The sequence below is a fragment of the Aegilops tauschii genome, chromosome 7 (genome assembly GCF_002575655.3).
Source record: "Aegilops tauschii subsp. strangulata cultivar AL8/78 chromosome 7, Aet v6.0, whole genome shotgun sequence".
NCBI classification, from domain to species: domain Eukaryota; kingdom Viridiplantae; phylum Streptophyta; class Magnoliopsida; order Poales; family Poaceae; genus Aegilops; species Aegilops tauschii.
This window is the reverse complement of record NC_053041.3, coordinates 170519259-170534485: the sequence shown is the minus strand read 5'-3', so window position 1 is coordinate 170534485 and position 15227 is coordinate 170519259. Positions and strand designations below refer to the sequence as shown.

At 47.4% G+C, this 15227-nt stretch overlaps 1 protein-coding gene, 1 long non-coding RNA gene and 1 pseudogene across 2 annotated transcripts; all 3 read left to right on the top strand.

Annotated features, from left to right (window-relative positions):
- The first annotated feature begins 7358 nt into the window (after nucleotides 1-7358).
- Nucleotides 7359-8186, top strand: LOC120968782 (tyrosine N-monooxygenase-like; annotated as a pseudogene).
- A 2342-nt stretch (nucleotides 8187-10528) lies between these two features.
- On the top strand, nucleotides 10529-12663 carry LOC109784191 (4-hydroxyphenylacetaldehyde oxime monooxygenase). The gene is made up of 2 exons (XM_020342790.4): nucleotides 10529-11650; nucleotides 11782-12663. Exons 1-2 carry the CDS (start codon nucleotides 10727-10729, stop codon nucleotides 12421-12423), a joined length of 1566 nt encoding a protein of 521 aa, XP_020198379.1. The 5' UTR covers nucleotides 10529-10726; the 3' UTR covers nucleotides 12424-12663.
- Nucleotides 12664-13134: 471 nt separating this feature from the next.
- On the top strand, nucleotides 13135-13890 carry LOC120969355 (uncharacterized). The gene is made up of 2 exons (XR_005763491.3): nucleotides 13135-13477; nucleotides 13647-13890. It is a non-coding gene; the product is annotated as an uncharacterized lncRNA (long non-coding RNA).
- The last annotated feature ends 1337 nt before the right edge of the window (nucleotides 13891-15227 follow it).

Below are 15227 nucleotides of genomic sequence, written 5' to 3'. Positions count from 1 at the left end.
GTCTCCCGCCCAATCGGAGTCCGAATACCGTACAAGCTTGAAGTTTGCTCCTCTTGGGTACCATAAGCCAAAGTTTGGGGTATGAGCCAAATATCGAAAGATTCGCTTGACCGCCACAAAGTGGCTTTCCTTAGGTGCGGCTTGAAACCGTGCACAAATTCCCACACTCGACATGATATCTAGTCTAGATGCACAAAGGTAAAGCAAGGAACCAATCATGGAGCGATATACGTTTTGATCCACCGCTTTACCATTGGGATCGATGTCAAGTTGGCACTTGGTGGGCATTGGAGTGGACGCCGGCTTGACATCACTTAGATTGAATCTCTTGAGCATGTCTTGAGTGTATTTGGCTTAGTTGATGAAGGTTTCTTCTCTTCTTTGCTTTACTTCGAAACCGAGAAAGAACTTCAACTCTCCCATGGAAGACATCTTGAACTTTGAGGTCATGAGTGCGGCAAATTCCTCATTGAAAGCTTTGTTAGGGGAACCAAAGATAATGTCATCAACATATAGTTGGCACACAAAGAACTCCCCTTTAACCTTCTTAGTAAAAAGAGTGGAATCGATTAGCCCAACTTCAAACCCACGATCTTGTAACAACTCGGTAAGGTGGTCATACCACGCACGTGGGGCTTGTTTAAGGCCATAGAGTGCCTTATCGAGTTGATACACATGATCGGGAAAGTAGGGATCCTCGAACCCGGGGGGTTGTTTGACATAAACCAACTCATTAATAGGACCATTAAGAAAAGCACTCTTCACATCCATTTGTTGCAACTTAAAGTTGTGATGAGAATCATAAGCAATCAACAAACGAATAGATTCAAGGCGAGCAACGGGAGCAAAGGTTTAACCGTAGTCGATACCCTCGACTTGGGAGTAGCCTTGTGCCACCAATCGTGCCTTGTTGCGGATGATGGTCCCATGAGCATCTTGCTTGTTCTTGAATATCCACTTGGTTCCAATGACATTGTGGTTCCCCGTTGGCCTTGGCACTAATCTCCACACCTTGTTGTACTCGAAGTTGTTGAGTTCTTCATGCATGGCATTAAGCCAATCCGGATCTTCGAGTGCTTCATATACCTTTTGGGGTTCAACACAAGAGACAAACGCGTGATGTTCACAATAGTTTGCTAATTGTCTACGAGTGCTTACCCCCTTTTGAATGCTTCCAAGCACATTCTTCATGAGATGACCCTTGGTGGAGAGCTTGGATGCAATCTTGGCGGCACGACGCTCCAATTCCTCCTCGGTGATGAGTTGAGGAGCGGTCACTTGATCATCTTGAGCACCGTCTTGAGCTTGTTCTTGATCTTGAACATGCTCGGAGGAGAGAACTTGACCTTGGGCATCACTTGGAGTGTCAGCACCGTCTTGAGCATGATCTTGCCCTTGGTCTTGTTCATGAGGTTGAGGGCCTTCACTTTGTTCTTCGGAAGCATGTGGGCCTTGGGTTGGTGATGGCTCCACTTGAGTGGAGCATTGTCCTTCTCCTTCGGCCACAAGGGGTTCCTCAATGGGTAGGATAAAACCAACACCCATTCTTCTTATGGCTTGAGAAGGAATTTCATCACCTACATCACAAGTGCCACTTTGCTCCACTTGGGAGCCGGTATTCTCATCAAACTCCACGTTACACGTCTCCTCAATAAGTCCCGTGGATTTATTGAGGACACAGTAAGCATGAGAGTTTGTAGCATAACCAACAAATATGCCCTCATAAGCTCTAGCCTCAAATTTTGACAACCGAACACCTTTCTTGAGAATGAAACACTTACACCCGAACACCCAAAAGTACTTAAGGTTGGGCTTGTTACCGGTGAGTATCTCATATGGAGTCTTGTTCAAGCCCTTGCGGAGGTAGAGCCAATTGGATGCATGACATGCGGTGTTGATGGCTTCGGCCCAAAAGTTGTATGGAGACTTGAACTCCGCCATCATGGTCCTTGCCGCATCCATCAACGTCCGGTTCTTCCTCTCCGCAACACCGTTTTGTTGAGGGGTGTAAGATGCGGAATATTGATGCTTGATCCCCTCATCACTAAGAAACTCATCCAAGGTGTAGTTCTTGAACTCGGTGCCGTTGTCACTTCTTATTGTCAAGATCTTTGCATTGTGTTGACGTTGGGCTTCATTTGCAAAGTCAATGATGGTTTGTTGGGTCTCGCTCTTCCTCTTGAAGAAATACACCCAAGTGTACCTTGAATAGTCATCCACAATCACCAAGCAATACTTCCTACCCCCAAGACTATCAAAGGATGGAGGCCCAAAGAGATCAAAGTGAAGGAGCTCCAAAGGCCTCTTCGAGTAAATGATAGTCGTGGGAGGGTGAGCCTTCTCATGTAGCTTTCCTTCGATACAAGCACTGCAAGCATGATCTTTAGCAAAACTAACATTCGTTAGTCCATGGACATGGTCCCCCATGAGAAGACTTTGCAAAGATCTCATATTGACATGGGCTAAACGGCGATGCCAAAGCCATCCCACGTCAACTTTAGCCATTAGGCATGTCGCGGTCTTAGTGGGTCGCTCTGAAAAGTTAATCACATAGAGACTGTTCTCGACATGCCCAACAAAGGCTACTTTAAGAGTCTTGCTCCACAAGAGGGCCACGGTATCAATATCAAAGAAAGTGGCAAAGCCCATGATTGCAAGTTGACGAACGAAAAGTAAATTGTATGCAAGGGACTCAACAAGCATGACCTTCTCGATCGTGAGATCATGAGAAATGACAACTTTGTCGAGTCCCAATACCTTAGAAGACGAGGCATCACCCCATTCGACATTGGTGGGCATAGATGGAATCTTGTGCACGTCCACCACCAAGTCCTTGCTTCCGGTCATATGATTTGTAGCTCCACCATCGAGCAACCATGATCCCCTACCGGAAGCAAACACCTACAGATCAATGCTTGGTTTTAGGTACCCATTTTGTAATGGGTCCTTTGATATTAGTAACAAGGGTCTTAGGAACCCAAATAGACCATTCAATATACTCATGAGGAGAACCAACAAATTTGGCATAAACATGCCCATCACTAGCACGGCATAACACATAAGAAGGATTAAAGTCACCGGCTTTGTTGGAAGGGGTGGCATTGCCCTTCTTGACACCGCCACCCTTCGCATTGTTCTTCTTCTCCTTGGAAGCACCCTCTCCCTCCTTCACAAAAGTTTGCTTGAGAGGAGGAGGTCGTTTGGTCTTGTCATTCTTCTTCTTGTTCTTGGGCTTGGGTGCGAACCCAATCCCCTCCTTGGCCACAACTTCCTTTTGATTGCTCAAAAGGTCGTTGAGGTTCTTCTCACCTTGTATGCATGACACAAGGCCTTTCTCAAGTTGCTCCTTCAACTTAGCATTTTCCTCAACAAGATGCACATGCTCACAACAAGGGTTAGTAGCATTTGCATTATCAATTAACACCATATGAGGAAAGGTGGCTTTCTCCTTGGTTAGCCTCACTTGGAGTTGATCATGAGACTCCTTGAGGCTAGCATGAACACCCTTCAAGACTTTGTGAGCCTTGTCGAGAATGTCAAACTCCTCTTTGAGTCTAGCAAGATCAACCCCAAGCTTTGCCTTCTCGGAGTTTAGCACACGAGAAATAACAAGAGCATGATCAAGATCTTTCTTTAACTTAGCATGATCATCGTTGTGTGACTCCTCAAGAGCCAAACGAAGACCACGCTCTTCGTCAAGAGCATTGGAAAGATCCGAAATCTCATCGGCATAGTCACGACTATGCCCCTCCATCTTAGAGATGGTATCTTCGTGAGCCTCGATCATGTCATTGGCTTCACCAAGTTGTTTCAAGAGAGCAACAAAGTGCTTCTTGGACTTACCCTTGAGTTTACCCATAAAGGTCTCAAACTCATTCTCCTCCACATTCGTCCCCTCATGTTCATCAATGCTATCCGAAGAAGGATGATTAATGATGGTAGTTTTGATGTTGGGGGTTACCTTGTTGGTGGCTTTAGCCATGAGGCACTTGGCGGTGATGTTCTCATTGGGTGAGTCAAAGAGAGACAGCCGTGGAGTCGTCGCAATGGCAACGGAGGCCATGGCAACCGACTCACCATCTTCCTCATCGTCATCATTCTCATTGTACTCTTCTTGTACCAGCAATGCCTTGGGAGGAGTCTTCTTGGTGAAGTTGCTCTTGTTGGGGAATGACTTGGCCTTGTCCTTTCGGATGAGCTTGCCACCATTGTCTTCCCTCTTCTCATAAGGGCACTCCGCAACAAAGTGGCTCACATTGTCACAATTGAAGCAAGTCCTCACTCGTTGCTTGCCCTTTGCGCCACTTGAATTGTTCTTGTTGAAGTTGGGCCTTGAGTTCTTTTTTCTCCAAAATTGCCTTGAAGCAAGCGCCATGTGTTCATGATAGGCATACTTCGTATCTTCGAGGTTGCTCTCCTCTTCTTCCTCTTCATCCTCTTCCTCCATACTAACCTTGGCCTTTAGAGCAAGGTTGGGCTTCTTTACTCTTTGAGAGCGAAGAACCGCATTGTCGGCGGTCTTGTCCAAGATGCTCATAGCAACGAACTCATCCAACACTTCACTTGAGGACAAGGTGTGGAAGTTCGGCCTTTGACGAATGACGGAGGACATGGCTTCGTAGTAGGGCATCATTGCCTTGAGGAATTTGCGCTTGATCCAATTGTCATCCGTGTCCTTACTTCCATGATCTCGAAGAGAGACCGCGAGTTTAGTTACTCTCCGATAAAGCTCACGAGGTTCTTCATGTTCTTTCATTGCAAACTCATCAGCCTCATCTTGCACCACTTCATAGTTGGAGCGTTGAATGCTTGCGCTTCCCCCATAGAGGGAAACCACTTGGTGCCAAGCATCTTTGGCCACGGTGTAGGGCCGGAGATGAGGAAGATCTTCGGGTGGGATTGCTTCCTGGATGATGAAGAGAGCATTCTCATTGAATTGATCATCCACAGCTTCTCTAGGAGTGAGGTTCCTTCGGTCATGCAGATAGAAACCTTCTTCAATGATTCTCCAAAGGTTAGTGTTCACATGATTTAAATGACGCTTAAAACGATAGACCCAAGAATCAAATTCTACATTCTTCTTAATCTTAGGGGCCGGTCTGGCATGATTCAAATGAGTGGAAGGAAGCGGTCCACCATAGACAAGTGGAGGTTCCACATGGGCAAAGATGCCGGTGCCATTTTTACCACTAGAAGAAGGAGCTTTCTCGCTAGTAGCTTCCCCCTTGTCGGAGGTAGCATCCATCACCTTGTTAGCGGGATCACCCACTTTACGGTGCGGTGGAAAGTTTAAGCCCTTCTAAGAATTTATTAAACATGCTTTCGACCTCGGTCGTCATGGAGGTTTTCAATGTGTCCAACGCCACATTGAATTCCTCACGAGAGACCGCGATTCCCCAATCTCCCGTAGAAGAGACCGGATTCACACCGGAGTGCTCCTCCACACCGTCTACGACGTCAACCATACTCTTTCGACGGTAAAGTCCTTAATAAAGAGACGAGGCTCTGATACCAATTGAAAGGATCGATATAGTTGACTAGAGGGCGGGGTGAATAGGCAACTAACAATTTTTAGTTTTTCTTTACCAATTTAAACTTTGCATCAAAGTAGGTTGTCTAGATATGCAACTAGGTGAGCAACCTATATGATGCAACAACAATAAGCACACACGCAAGCAAGAGATAAAGCACAAATAAGCTTGCACAAGTAAAAGGCACGAGATAACCAAGAGTGGAGCCGGTGAAGACGACGATGTGTTACCGAAGTTCCTTCCCTTTGAGAGGAAGTACGTCTCCGTTGGAGCGGTGTGGAGGCACAATGCTCCCCAAGAAGCCACTAGGACCACCGTATTCTCCTCACGCCCTCACACAATGCGAGATGCCCCGATTCCACTATTGGTGCCCTTGGAGGCGGCGACCAAACCTTTACAAACAAGGTTGGGGCAATCTCCACAACATAATTGGAGGCTCCCAACGATACCACGAAGCTTCACCACAATGGACCATGGCTCCGCAGTGACCTCAACCGTCTAGGATGCTCAAACACCCAAGAATAACAAGATCCACAAGGGATTAGTGGGGGGATTCAAATTTCTCTTGGTGGAAGTGTAGATCGGGGCCTTCTCAACCAATCCCTAGAGAATCAACAAGTTTGATTGGCTAGGGAAGGAGATCAGGCGAAAATGGACCTTGGAGCAACAATGGAGTTTGGAGGTGGAAGAGATAGTCAACTAGAGGAGGAAGACACCCCTTATATAGTGGAGGAACAAATCCAACCGTTATCCACCAACTCAGCCTGCGCAACGCGGTACTACCGTACCTGAGGCACGGTACTACCGTAGGGGCACGCGGTACTACCGCAGGGCCCCGCGGTACTACCACCCACGCAGCAGAGACCAGGACAGCCTAAAATGCACTAAAGCAGAGGGCGGTAGTACTGCTGGCGCGGTACTACCGCTCCCCCTTGCGGTACTACCGCAAGGCAGAGGCTGTCCAGAGATGGGAAGGCACGGATATAAAAAATTACATCCGTGGCTACTTCCGCAGAGTTGGAGTCGATGCAAAAACCCAACGCTGTAGTACCGTAAGCCAGCAGCGGTACTACCGCGCAAGGCGCGGATGTAAAAAATTACATCCGCCCCTTACTGCCGCGTACTTGCGGAACTAAGTCAGATACCACGGTACTACCGCTTAATAGAAGCGGTACTACCGTGGGCCCTTGCGGTACTACCGCACCAGCGGGCGGTACTACCGCAAGGTCCTGCGGTACTATCGCTCTATGGAGCAGTACTACCGCACGCCCTAGTTCAGCAAGCAAGAGCAATATTTGCATAGACAAGGAAAACATAGGATACTCCAAAGGCTAGAGGAAAGGAGGTGCAAAGGAAGATGTGTACGTGATGAATCCACCCAACCTTTCCAACGCGGACCCCCTCTTAATAGTACGGCTTCCGTATGACTCAATACCACCGAAAAGAAACGAAGAGAAACGCCGTCTTCCATAGCCTTCGAGGGAAACCAAATCATCTTGTGCCTAGTCAATATATCTGAAATATTCGATGCACATGATTAGTCCGCAAAAGCATTGTCATCAATCACCAAAACCAACTAAGGGATAAAAATGCCCTTATAGACTTAGACTAGGCAAAACCATTAAGTTTTTTTAACTACATAATGTTGATAATACCTACTTGTGAGTTTGTGACGTCAGCTACTATTACTAAACCATTCAGCTTTTTTAACAACATAATGTTGATGATATTATGCATGCACGTCACGTCAAACATTCCCAAGCATCCTATAAGATGCAACAACAGAAAAATATCTCTCACTAACTAACGTGTTGCATGCGTACTGCAATGTATGGTGGTGCTGTGCAGGCCATAACAGTTGCCGCGGTGGACTACCCGTCGAATGCCACCGAGTGGGCCCTAGCAGAGATGGCGAATGCACCAGAGGTGATGGGAAAGACGGTGGAAGAGATGGACCGTGTGGTGGGCCGAAAGCGGCTGGTGCACGAGTCGGACATCCCACCGCTCATCTTCGCAAAGGCATGTGTCCGTGAGTAGTTCCGGCTGCACCCCATGGCACCCTTCAATGTCCCACATGTCGCGCTCTCTGACACCACCTTCGCTGGCTACCACCTGCCCTCTTTAGCCATTGCTTCTTTAATCATATCTTTGATATTCTTTAGGGGCAATTTAAACATGTTCGCATCCCGCGGGAAGCGAAAAGCCAGAAATCGACCCAGGGGAAGCCATGCTATCCTTAGCTGCACAGGGCTCGGTCGAAACCCAATAGTTTGGGATGAGCCGCTTCGCTTCAAGCCAGAGCGGCACATCAATATGGCCGCTGACAGTGATGGTGGTGTGGTACTAACGGAGAACGAGCTAAGGTTCATCTCCTTTAGCACCGGCCGTCATGGGTGTGTAGTTGCATCACTTGGGACTGCTATGTGCATGATGCTCTTCGCCAAGCTCATACAGGGGTTCACCTGGAGCAAGCCAACAGGCTTAGCAGCAATCGATCTCAGTGAGTCGAACCACGACGTCTTCCTACCCAAGTCGTTGGTGCTACATGCCGAGTTGCACCTACGAGCGAACCTCTACCCTGGCACCACCATCTCATATATGTTTGGAATAACTAATTTTGCAAATAATGAGGTCGAGAGGTTGATCACAACATGATCTCATATCAGCTTTATCTATAGTAGAGTTGCATTCATACAAAGCTCGGTTGATTTGAAATAACTAGTTCTCAGTTGACACTAATACTCATCCATCAAAGATTGTCATGTCCCTTCTATACTTGCATAAAACTCAAGTTTAAGTCGAATGTTTTTTTGTAGCCTTAGAATCCCCGAAGTATCTCTTGCACGAGTATTGTATTTTGGGATCCAAGCGTTGTAGCACGGCTCTTGTGTTTGAACCCAAGCATCTGAAGAGGATTTTAATCCTTCAAGCCCCTCAAATGTAAGAATGGATTGGATTGCAAAGTTACAGCCATCGCTTGAGAGCTCTTCACTCTTCCCTACCTCAAACTTCGAACCTTTTGTGAGGGAGAAGAGGGATTTAAGAGCTAACCATACCAACGATCTATCCGACTAAACTTTGAAGCCAAGAATAACTCCCTCGCCGAGTTTCCATCATGTGAGTTACTCTTGGAGTTTGGATACCTCTATACATTTGGAGTCCTTATAAAGCATCCAATGTTGTGGATTTGCAACCAATAAGTTGTGAAGGCATTGGAGATCACCTAATCTTCTACTAGTGGCAGCCCTTCGGGATGAAGATCAACAATGGCAGGTGTATCTGCCTCGTGAAAATATTTGAATCATATGATGGTGATTTTTTTAGCTAGGTATATAAAAGGGCAAGGGCACTCAGAGGGGTTGGTGAGCTCAAGCACCCTCCCTTCGTGCGCTTAAAAGAGCGCCTCCGCGGATATTATTTCATCGCGAAAATTTGCACGCCGTGGAAAGAAATATCAATGTTTCTTACCAAAAAAACATATTTACTGATTTTTTTTACTATTTTGTTGGAATTATTGTTCACTCGAGCTCATGCGAGCTTGAGCTCACAAACTCCATATCCTACTATGAACTTGTTTACCGGTGATGGTCTCAACTGCCCAACATTCCTAATTAGTTAACTAAAGTACTATGAAAAGATATCTATCATTGTTGTTAATTGCCTATCTTGAAACAAAGTTGCCTATTGTAGGAAACCTAGAATAATATTAGACAACTCATTATTCATGGTGTTAACTTATGATAAAGGTTAGCCATTATGGTAGCCAACTTAACAAAAATATCAGACTAACTTGCGTCATGTTTGCCACCGACAAAGGAGGTTCTTTCTGTAGCAATAAACCTCGTCGAAACATGTACAAATGAGATGTAGTTCGAAATTTGACCGTCGCAAGAACAAAGTGAAAACGGATCATAATTCCTATGCACGGATTGAAAGTTGTAGTTCTTTTTTAATGGAGCTAAATTCACATGGTGCCAATCATGTACTCCCTCCGTCCGGAATTACTTGTCCCTGAATTGGATAAAAATGGATGTATCTAGAACTAAAATACGTCTAGATACATCAATTTCCGCAACAAGTAATTTTAGAGGGAGGGAGTATGTAGACATGCAAATGGGAGACCAATGAGTCACACTAAATATATAGTACTCCCTCCATTCCATAATGTAGTGCATATAGATTTTAGAAGTCAAACCTCACAAACTTTGACCAAGTTTGGGGAGAAAAATATTTACATCTAGAATGCAAAACATAAATCATAAGATGTAGTTTCATATTTTATATACTTGGTATTGTAGATATAAATAATTTTCTTTATAAACTTGGTTAAAGTTTGACTTTTGAAAATCTATGGTATATGTTTGATTACATTTTTTTTTGTCATTTTGGTCCATGCTTGCCCGGTTCCACCAAAAAGTATATTTGCACTTTTCAAAAATTAAGTTACGAACAATAACAATGGCAAGAGAGAACTTCTTTATTTGTGGGAATGGCCAGAGAGAACTAACAATATGCATTGAGAAAAGAATCATAAAATATAAGTATCATAGACTACTCATTTTTTTGCGGCAATTATAGACTACTCATTATTCATGGTGATTAACTTATAATAAAGAAAAGTAAAACATATAAATATGCGTCAAAGGAAAAGTATATTGTACAAAATAAGGACTTAATAATGTGGATTGTATAGAGGTTTTTTTGTTTGTTTGCGGGTAATATAGAGTTGAAGAAGCTAAGGGCCTGTTTGGTTCCAATAAGTCACCTGACTTATAAGTCAGGTGACTTATAAGTCACGCCTGTTTGGTTGTCACCTGACTTATAAGTCACCTGACCACATCTTCCCACCTTGTTTTTTCATGTAAAGGTGATGGGACCCACGCAAAAAGGGGTGACTTATAAGTTTTAAGTTGGGGTGGAGCAACTTATGACTTATAAGTTGGGTCTGTTTGGCAAAATAAGTCACTTTTTCCACTTTTCGACTTATAAATTGATGACTTATTTGGAACCGCCTAAAAAAGGCTATTTGAAAAATTGAGTTTCGAAAAGGTTCCCTAGCTTAGAGATAGACCAGCGAGGTCAAGTCAACCATACTCGGGGCACTCCGCTGGCTTTAAAACTTCCCTTGTCACGGGCAGCGCTAACACATCGATCCTCACATGCGAGGACAAGGCTAGACCTCCAAGAAAAACAAAATGCCGATCCCCCAGATCCACTGGCAGCTCCTCCCACAGGTCCAGCTGCCCCAACAATGGCGGCAGCTCCTCCTCGGCCTCGGCCTCCTGCTGCCTGTCCTGGTTCTGATAGTGAGGCGCAGGAAAGGGTTCAAGCTGCCGCCGGGACCGGCGCGGCTGCCGGTGCTAGGCAACCTGCACCAGCTGGGCTCGCTCCCGCACCGGAGCCTGCGGGAGCTGGCGCGGCGGCACGGTCCCGTGATGCTGCTGCGCCTGGGCGCCACGCACATGCTGGTGGTGTCGTCGGCGTCGGCGGCGCGTGAGGTGCTCAAGGAGCACGACGCCGACTGCTGCAGCCGGCCGGCGTGCCCCGGCCCGAAGCGGCTCTCCTACGGGTTCAAGAACATGGCGTTCGCTCCCTACGGCGAGCACTGGCGCGAGATGCGCAAGATCTTCATCGTGGAGCTCCTCAGCATGCGCCGCGTCAAGGCCGCCTGGGGCGCGCGCCAGGAGCAGGTGGACAAGCTCATGGCCGCCCTCGCCCCAGACGAGCCGGTGGCGCTCGGCGAGCACATCTTCGCCTTCACCGACGGCATCATCGGCACCGTGGCGCTCGGGAACGTCTACGGCGCGGACATGCTGGCGCGCAAGAAGCACTTCCAGCACGTGCTCGACGAGGCCATGGACATGCTCGCCACCTTCTCCGCCGAGGACTTCTTCCCCAACGCCGCCGGCCGCCTCGTCGACCGCCTCACCGGCCTCGTCGCGCGCCGTGACCGGCTCTTCAGCAGCCTCGACGACTTCTTCGAGACGGTCATCGAGCAGCACCTGGACCCCGCGAGGCCCAAGCCGGAGAACGGCGGCGACCTCGTCGACGTCCTCATCGACCTCTGGAAGCAGGAGCACCGTGGCTTCACCAAGGACCACGTCAAGGCCATCATCATGGTATCTCCTCCTGTCCTGACTCCCGATTCCAATACAAAATCTCTACTGATTGACACTGATCGCCTCGCCGGCCGGCCGCACTTAATTGTCTGCTCTCATATATACTCTAATAATCACTGAAATTCGGTTAGGACACTTTCGTGGGTGGCATCGACACGAGCTCGGTGACGATCCTGTGGGCCATGTCGGAGCTGATCCGGAACCCGCGGGTGATGAAGAAGGCGCAGGAGGAGATCAGGGCGGCGGTGGGCGAGCAGCGCGCCCGGGTGCAGCCGGACGACCTGCCCAAGCTCAACTACCTCAAGATGGTCCTCAAGGAGACGCTGAGGCTGTACCCGCCGGCGACGCTGCTGCTGCCGCGCGAGACGATGCGGCACGTCAGGATCGGCGGCTACGACGTGCCGGCGGGGACGAGGGTCGCCGTCAACGCGTGGGCCCTCGGGAGGGACCCGGCGAGCTGGGGCGAGGACGCCGACGAGTTCAACCCGGACAGGTTCGAGGCCGGAGCGAGGCACGGCGAGGTGGACCTCCACGGCGCGCACTTCGAGCTGGTGCCGTTCGGCGCCGGGCGGCGGATCTGCCCGGGCATGGCGATGGCGCTGATGAACGTGGAGTTCGCGCTGGCCAACCTGCTGTGCGGCTTCGACTGGGCGCTGCCGGAGGGGACCAAGGCGGAGGACCTGTGCATGGAGGAGGCCGGCGGGCTCACCTTCCACCGCAAGACGCCGCTCGTGCTCGTGCCCACCCCGTACGTGCCGCCCTCCGCCGCTTAATTAATTCCGCGTCAACTCCGTCAGCTGCGTCGTGATCGAAAGTTTTAAACCGGCCAATCAGTTTGTCGCTACCCAGGTTTGGCCATATGCTGAATATCCCAGCGTCGGCTCAGTTTCAGCATAAATTTGTTGCTTTATCCTGCTGCAAGTCAGTATTTTGTTTGTTTGTTTGTACTACTTGTCTCGACCTCTGGGGCAAAATGTATTCAAGGAATAAAATTGGCAGCTATGTTATCTGGACCTACTTACAATTATACAACGTATCATGTCCCTGTCCATGGCTGGCGAAATGAACTCTATCTTGGTTCGGTTTTGCCGGCTAGAGTTGGAATATTGGTATAAAGAAGCTCATGATCCAGTGGTAAATGGCAATCCTGGAGCACCCATGAATCTGCTGTGCGTGGTTAAGTTATGGAATGAATGTTCCAGTTCAGAAAAAAATGGCAATCCTTTTTTTTTTTGCGGGGAAAAAACCGGCAATCCTTGGAGCACCCAGCTGAGCATGTGTATGAAATGCGGAAAAGGCTTTTCCATTCGCGTTCCATACACAGCTCGTATCACAGCCGTGCAGCCCTCGTGTGGATCCGAGCCACTGGCCCACCTAGCCCCACGCCCGAAACTCCAAATTCTCAATTCACAGCTGAGTATACGGTGCCAATACAGTCCCGTCGTATCTGCTTTCCCCCCACCTAGACCCCACCCCATCACCCTGCTTCCATTCCCTCTCTGTCGTTTGTCCTCTGTCTTCCTCCCCTCTTGGATTGCTCTCAGCCGCCGGCGTCCCTGTACTCCTCCACAAAATGGCCGTCGACGAGCTCCTCCGTGTATTGGCAGCAAGGACTTAGGCCAACCTACACGCCAGGCTGGGCCAAGGACTCGCTTGTTCAGAAGCTCGGGTTCGACCAGATCTAGATTTCCCTCCTTCTCGCTTGGGAGAAGAGGAGAAACCGCGTTTGGGAGCAGAACGAGCTGCCACGGCCAGAGGAGAAGATGCTAAATCTGCCGAATCCATCGCTCTGGGGCAACACCATCCTCTCCCAAGCAAGAGCGCAGGGTGAGATCCAACCACCCGCCTTCTTCTTTTTGTTTATGTGCGAGTTAGATACATCCAAGCACTTGGTGCAAGTGTCTCTTGGTTCAATCTTGGAATTTTACTTGTGAATTCGGTCGATGGATTTCTGATCGGGTGAGCATCTTTTATTTTTGTTTGTTTTGTGTGATAGGTATTCATCTCCCGTGCATGTCCAGCACCAGCCATGGCCAAATCGGGTCGTGCCTCTCCGCGTATCGCCCATGGAGAAGAGGGAACACCGGCACCAGAAGACTGATTGACTTCGCGAGCCCTTTAACTATGCACTATTTTAGCTTAACTTTTCTATTGAAAAAACTATTTCATTTAAATATTTATTTGCGGATCAGATTTGATTGCACGGCCTGTGCATATGTTTTGACTATATACACAGTAAACGCTTTGTCTGTTCTGTACGCATGAGAAGTACAGCACTTTTCCGGCCAATATATAGATTATTTTACAAACAAGCAAGACCAAGCGTTTGATTTTTTACATAAACTTTTGGTGAAAATTATGAAGAACTTTTGAACTTGTTTATTCAGGGCATCGTCTATTGTTAATTGTGGTGAAATAACTCTTGTAAAGTCTTTGGGAAACTTATTCTACAACCTTTTGCACACAAAAAAAAAACTAGGTCTGTCTCTTCCTTTCCATCGGACTAGTTCAGGGAAGAAACTTGCGATTTTTGTTGTCGGTCATTCGGTGATATGGATTTGTGCTACAGGCCATAGACCTCAGATATGAACCACATGACTGACCGAGTAGTAGTGCAGCATCATACGCGGAAAATTTCATAATATCAACATTGAGAAAACAAGTTAAATAATTTCAAAAGAATTGAGAAGTTTTTGTGCGTGTTTACGATGAGGGCCTCGGATTTTTTTGGACACACTCATATTGTTCACATGCATGTCTTTTCATGGCCACACCACTGAATAAATCTATGAATGATCTTTGCCTTTCAAGTCATTATGGTAGTTTGATCCGGCCCCAAAACAGTAGCATTTTCATTCATCTCGCCAGGTACTTAGAATCCTCCGATCAAAAAACTTCCAGGAAGTACACCCAAGTGTCGTGATGTTACAAATATGAGAAGTTTAATATCACGCGCGGTGAGATCGGGTTTTTCCTCTCCCGTGTCAATCCGGTTTCGTGGCTAGAAACTAAGAGTAATGTTTACATCAATTGACACTACATCCCATATAACTACCGCGTTGCACTTTATATCCTCAGTTGCGGTCCTCATGTTGTCTAACACGAAGAACTTTAGAGACATTTGCCAAAAAAAGATGGGGGGCATCATCGGTCGTCGACCCAAGTGAGAAGAGGCCAAGGGGGAGCATTCCGTATAACTTTACAAGGAGGTAGACAGTTCCCGAGTTACGGACTCTAACTCAACTGTGTATTTTACTAACATTACTCGGGTACTCGATCCAACGACATCAAAGGAGCTAGACACGTTACATGCATTGAACACTTTAATGTAGCATTCAAGTGGGACTTTGATTCCGGGGGCCTGATATTTCATTAATCAAACATGACGGAATCAAGCACTCGATATACATGATATTTATTGAGTACTTTGTTTTCGCGTGTGGCGTACTTAAGCGGTCGGACCTGACGGACTTTAGCCTCATTTATATGTTATTTACTAGTGCACTTACTTTCCGCATGCCCGGTACTTCGGGTATCAAAACAGAAGGACTTTTATCTAGTTTCATACAGTAAAATC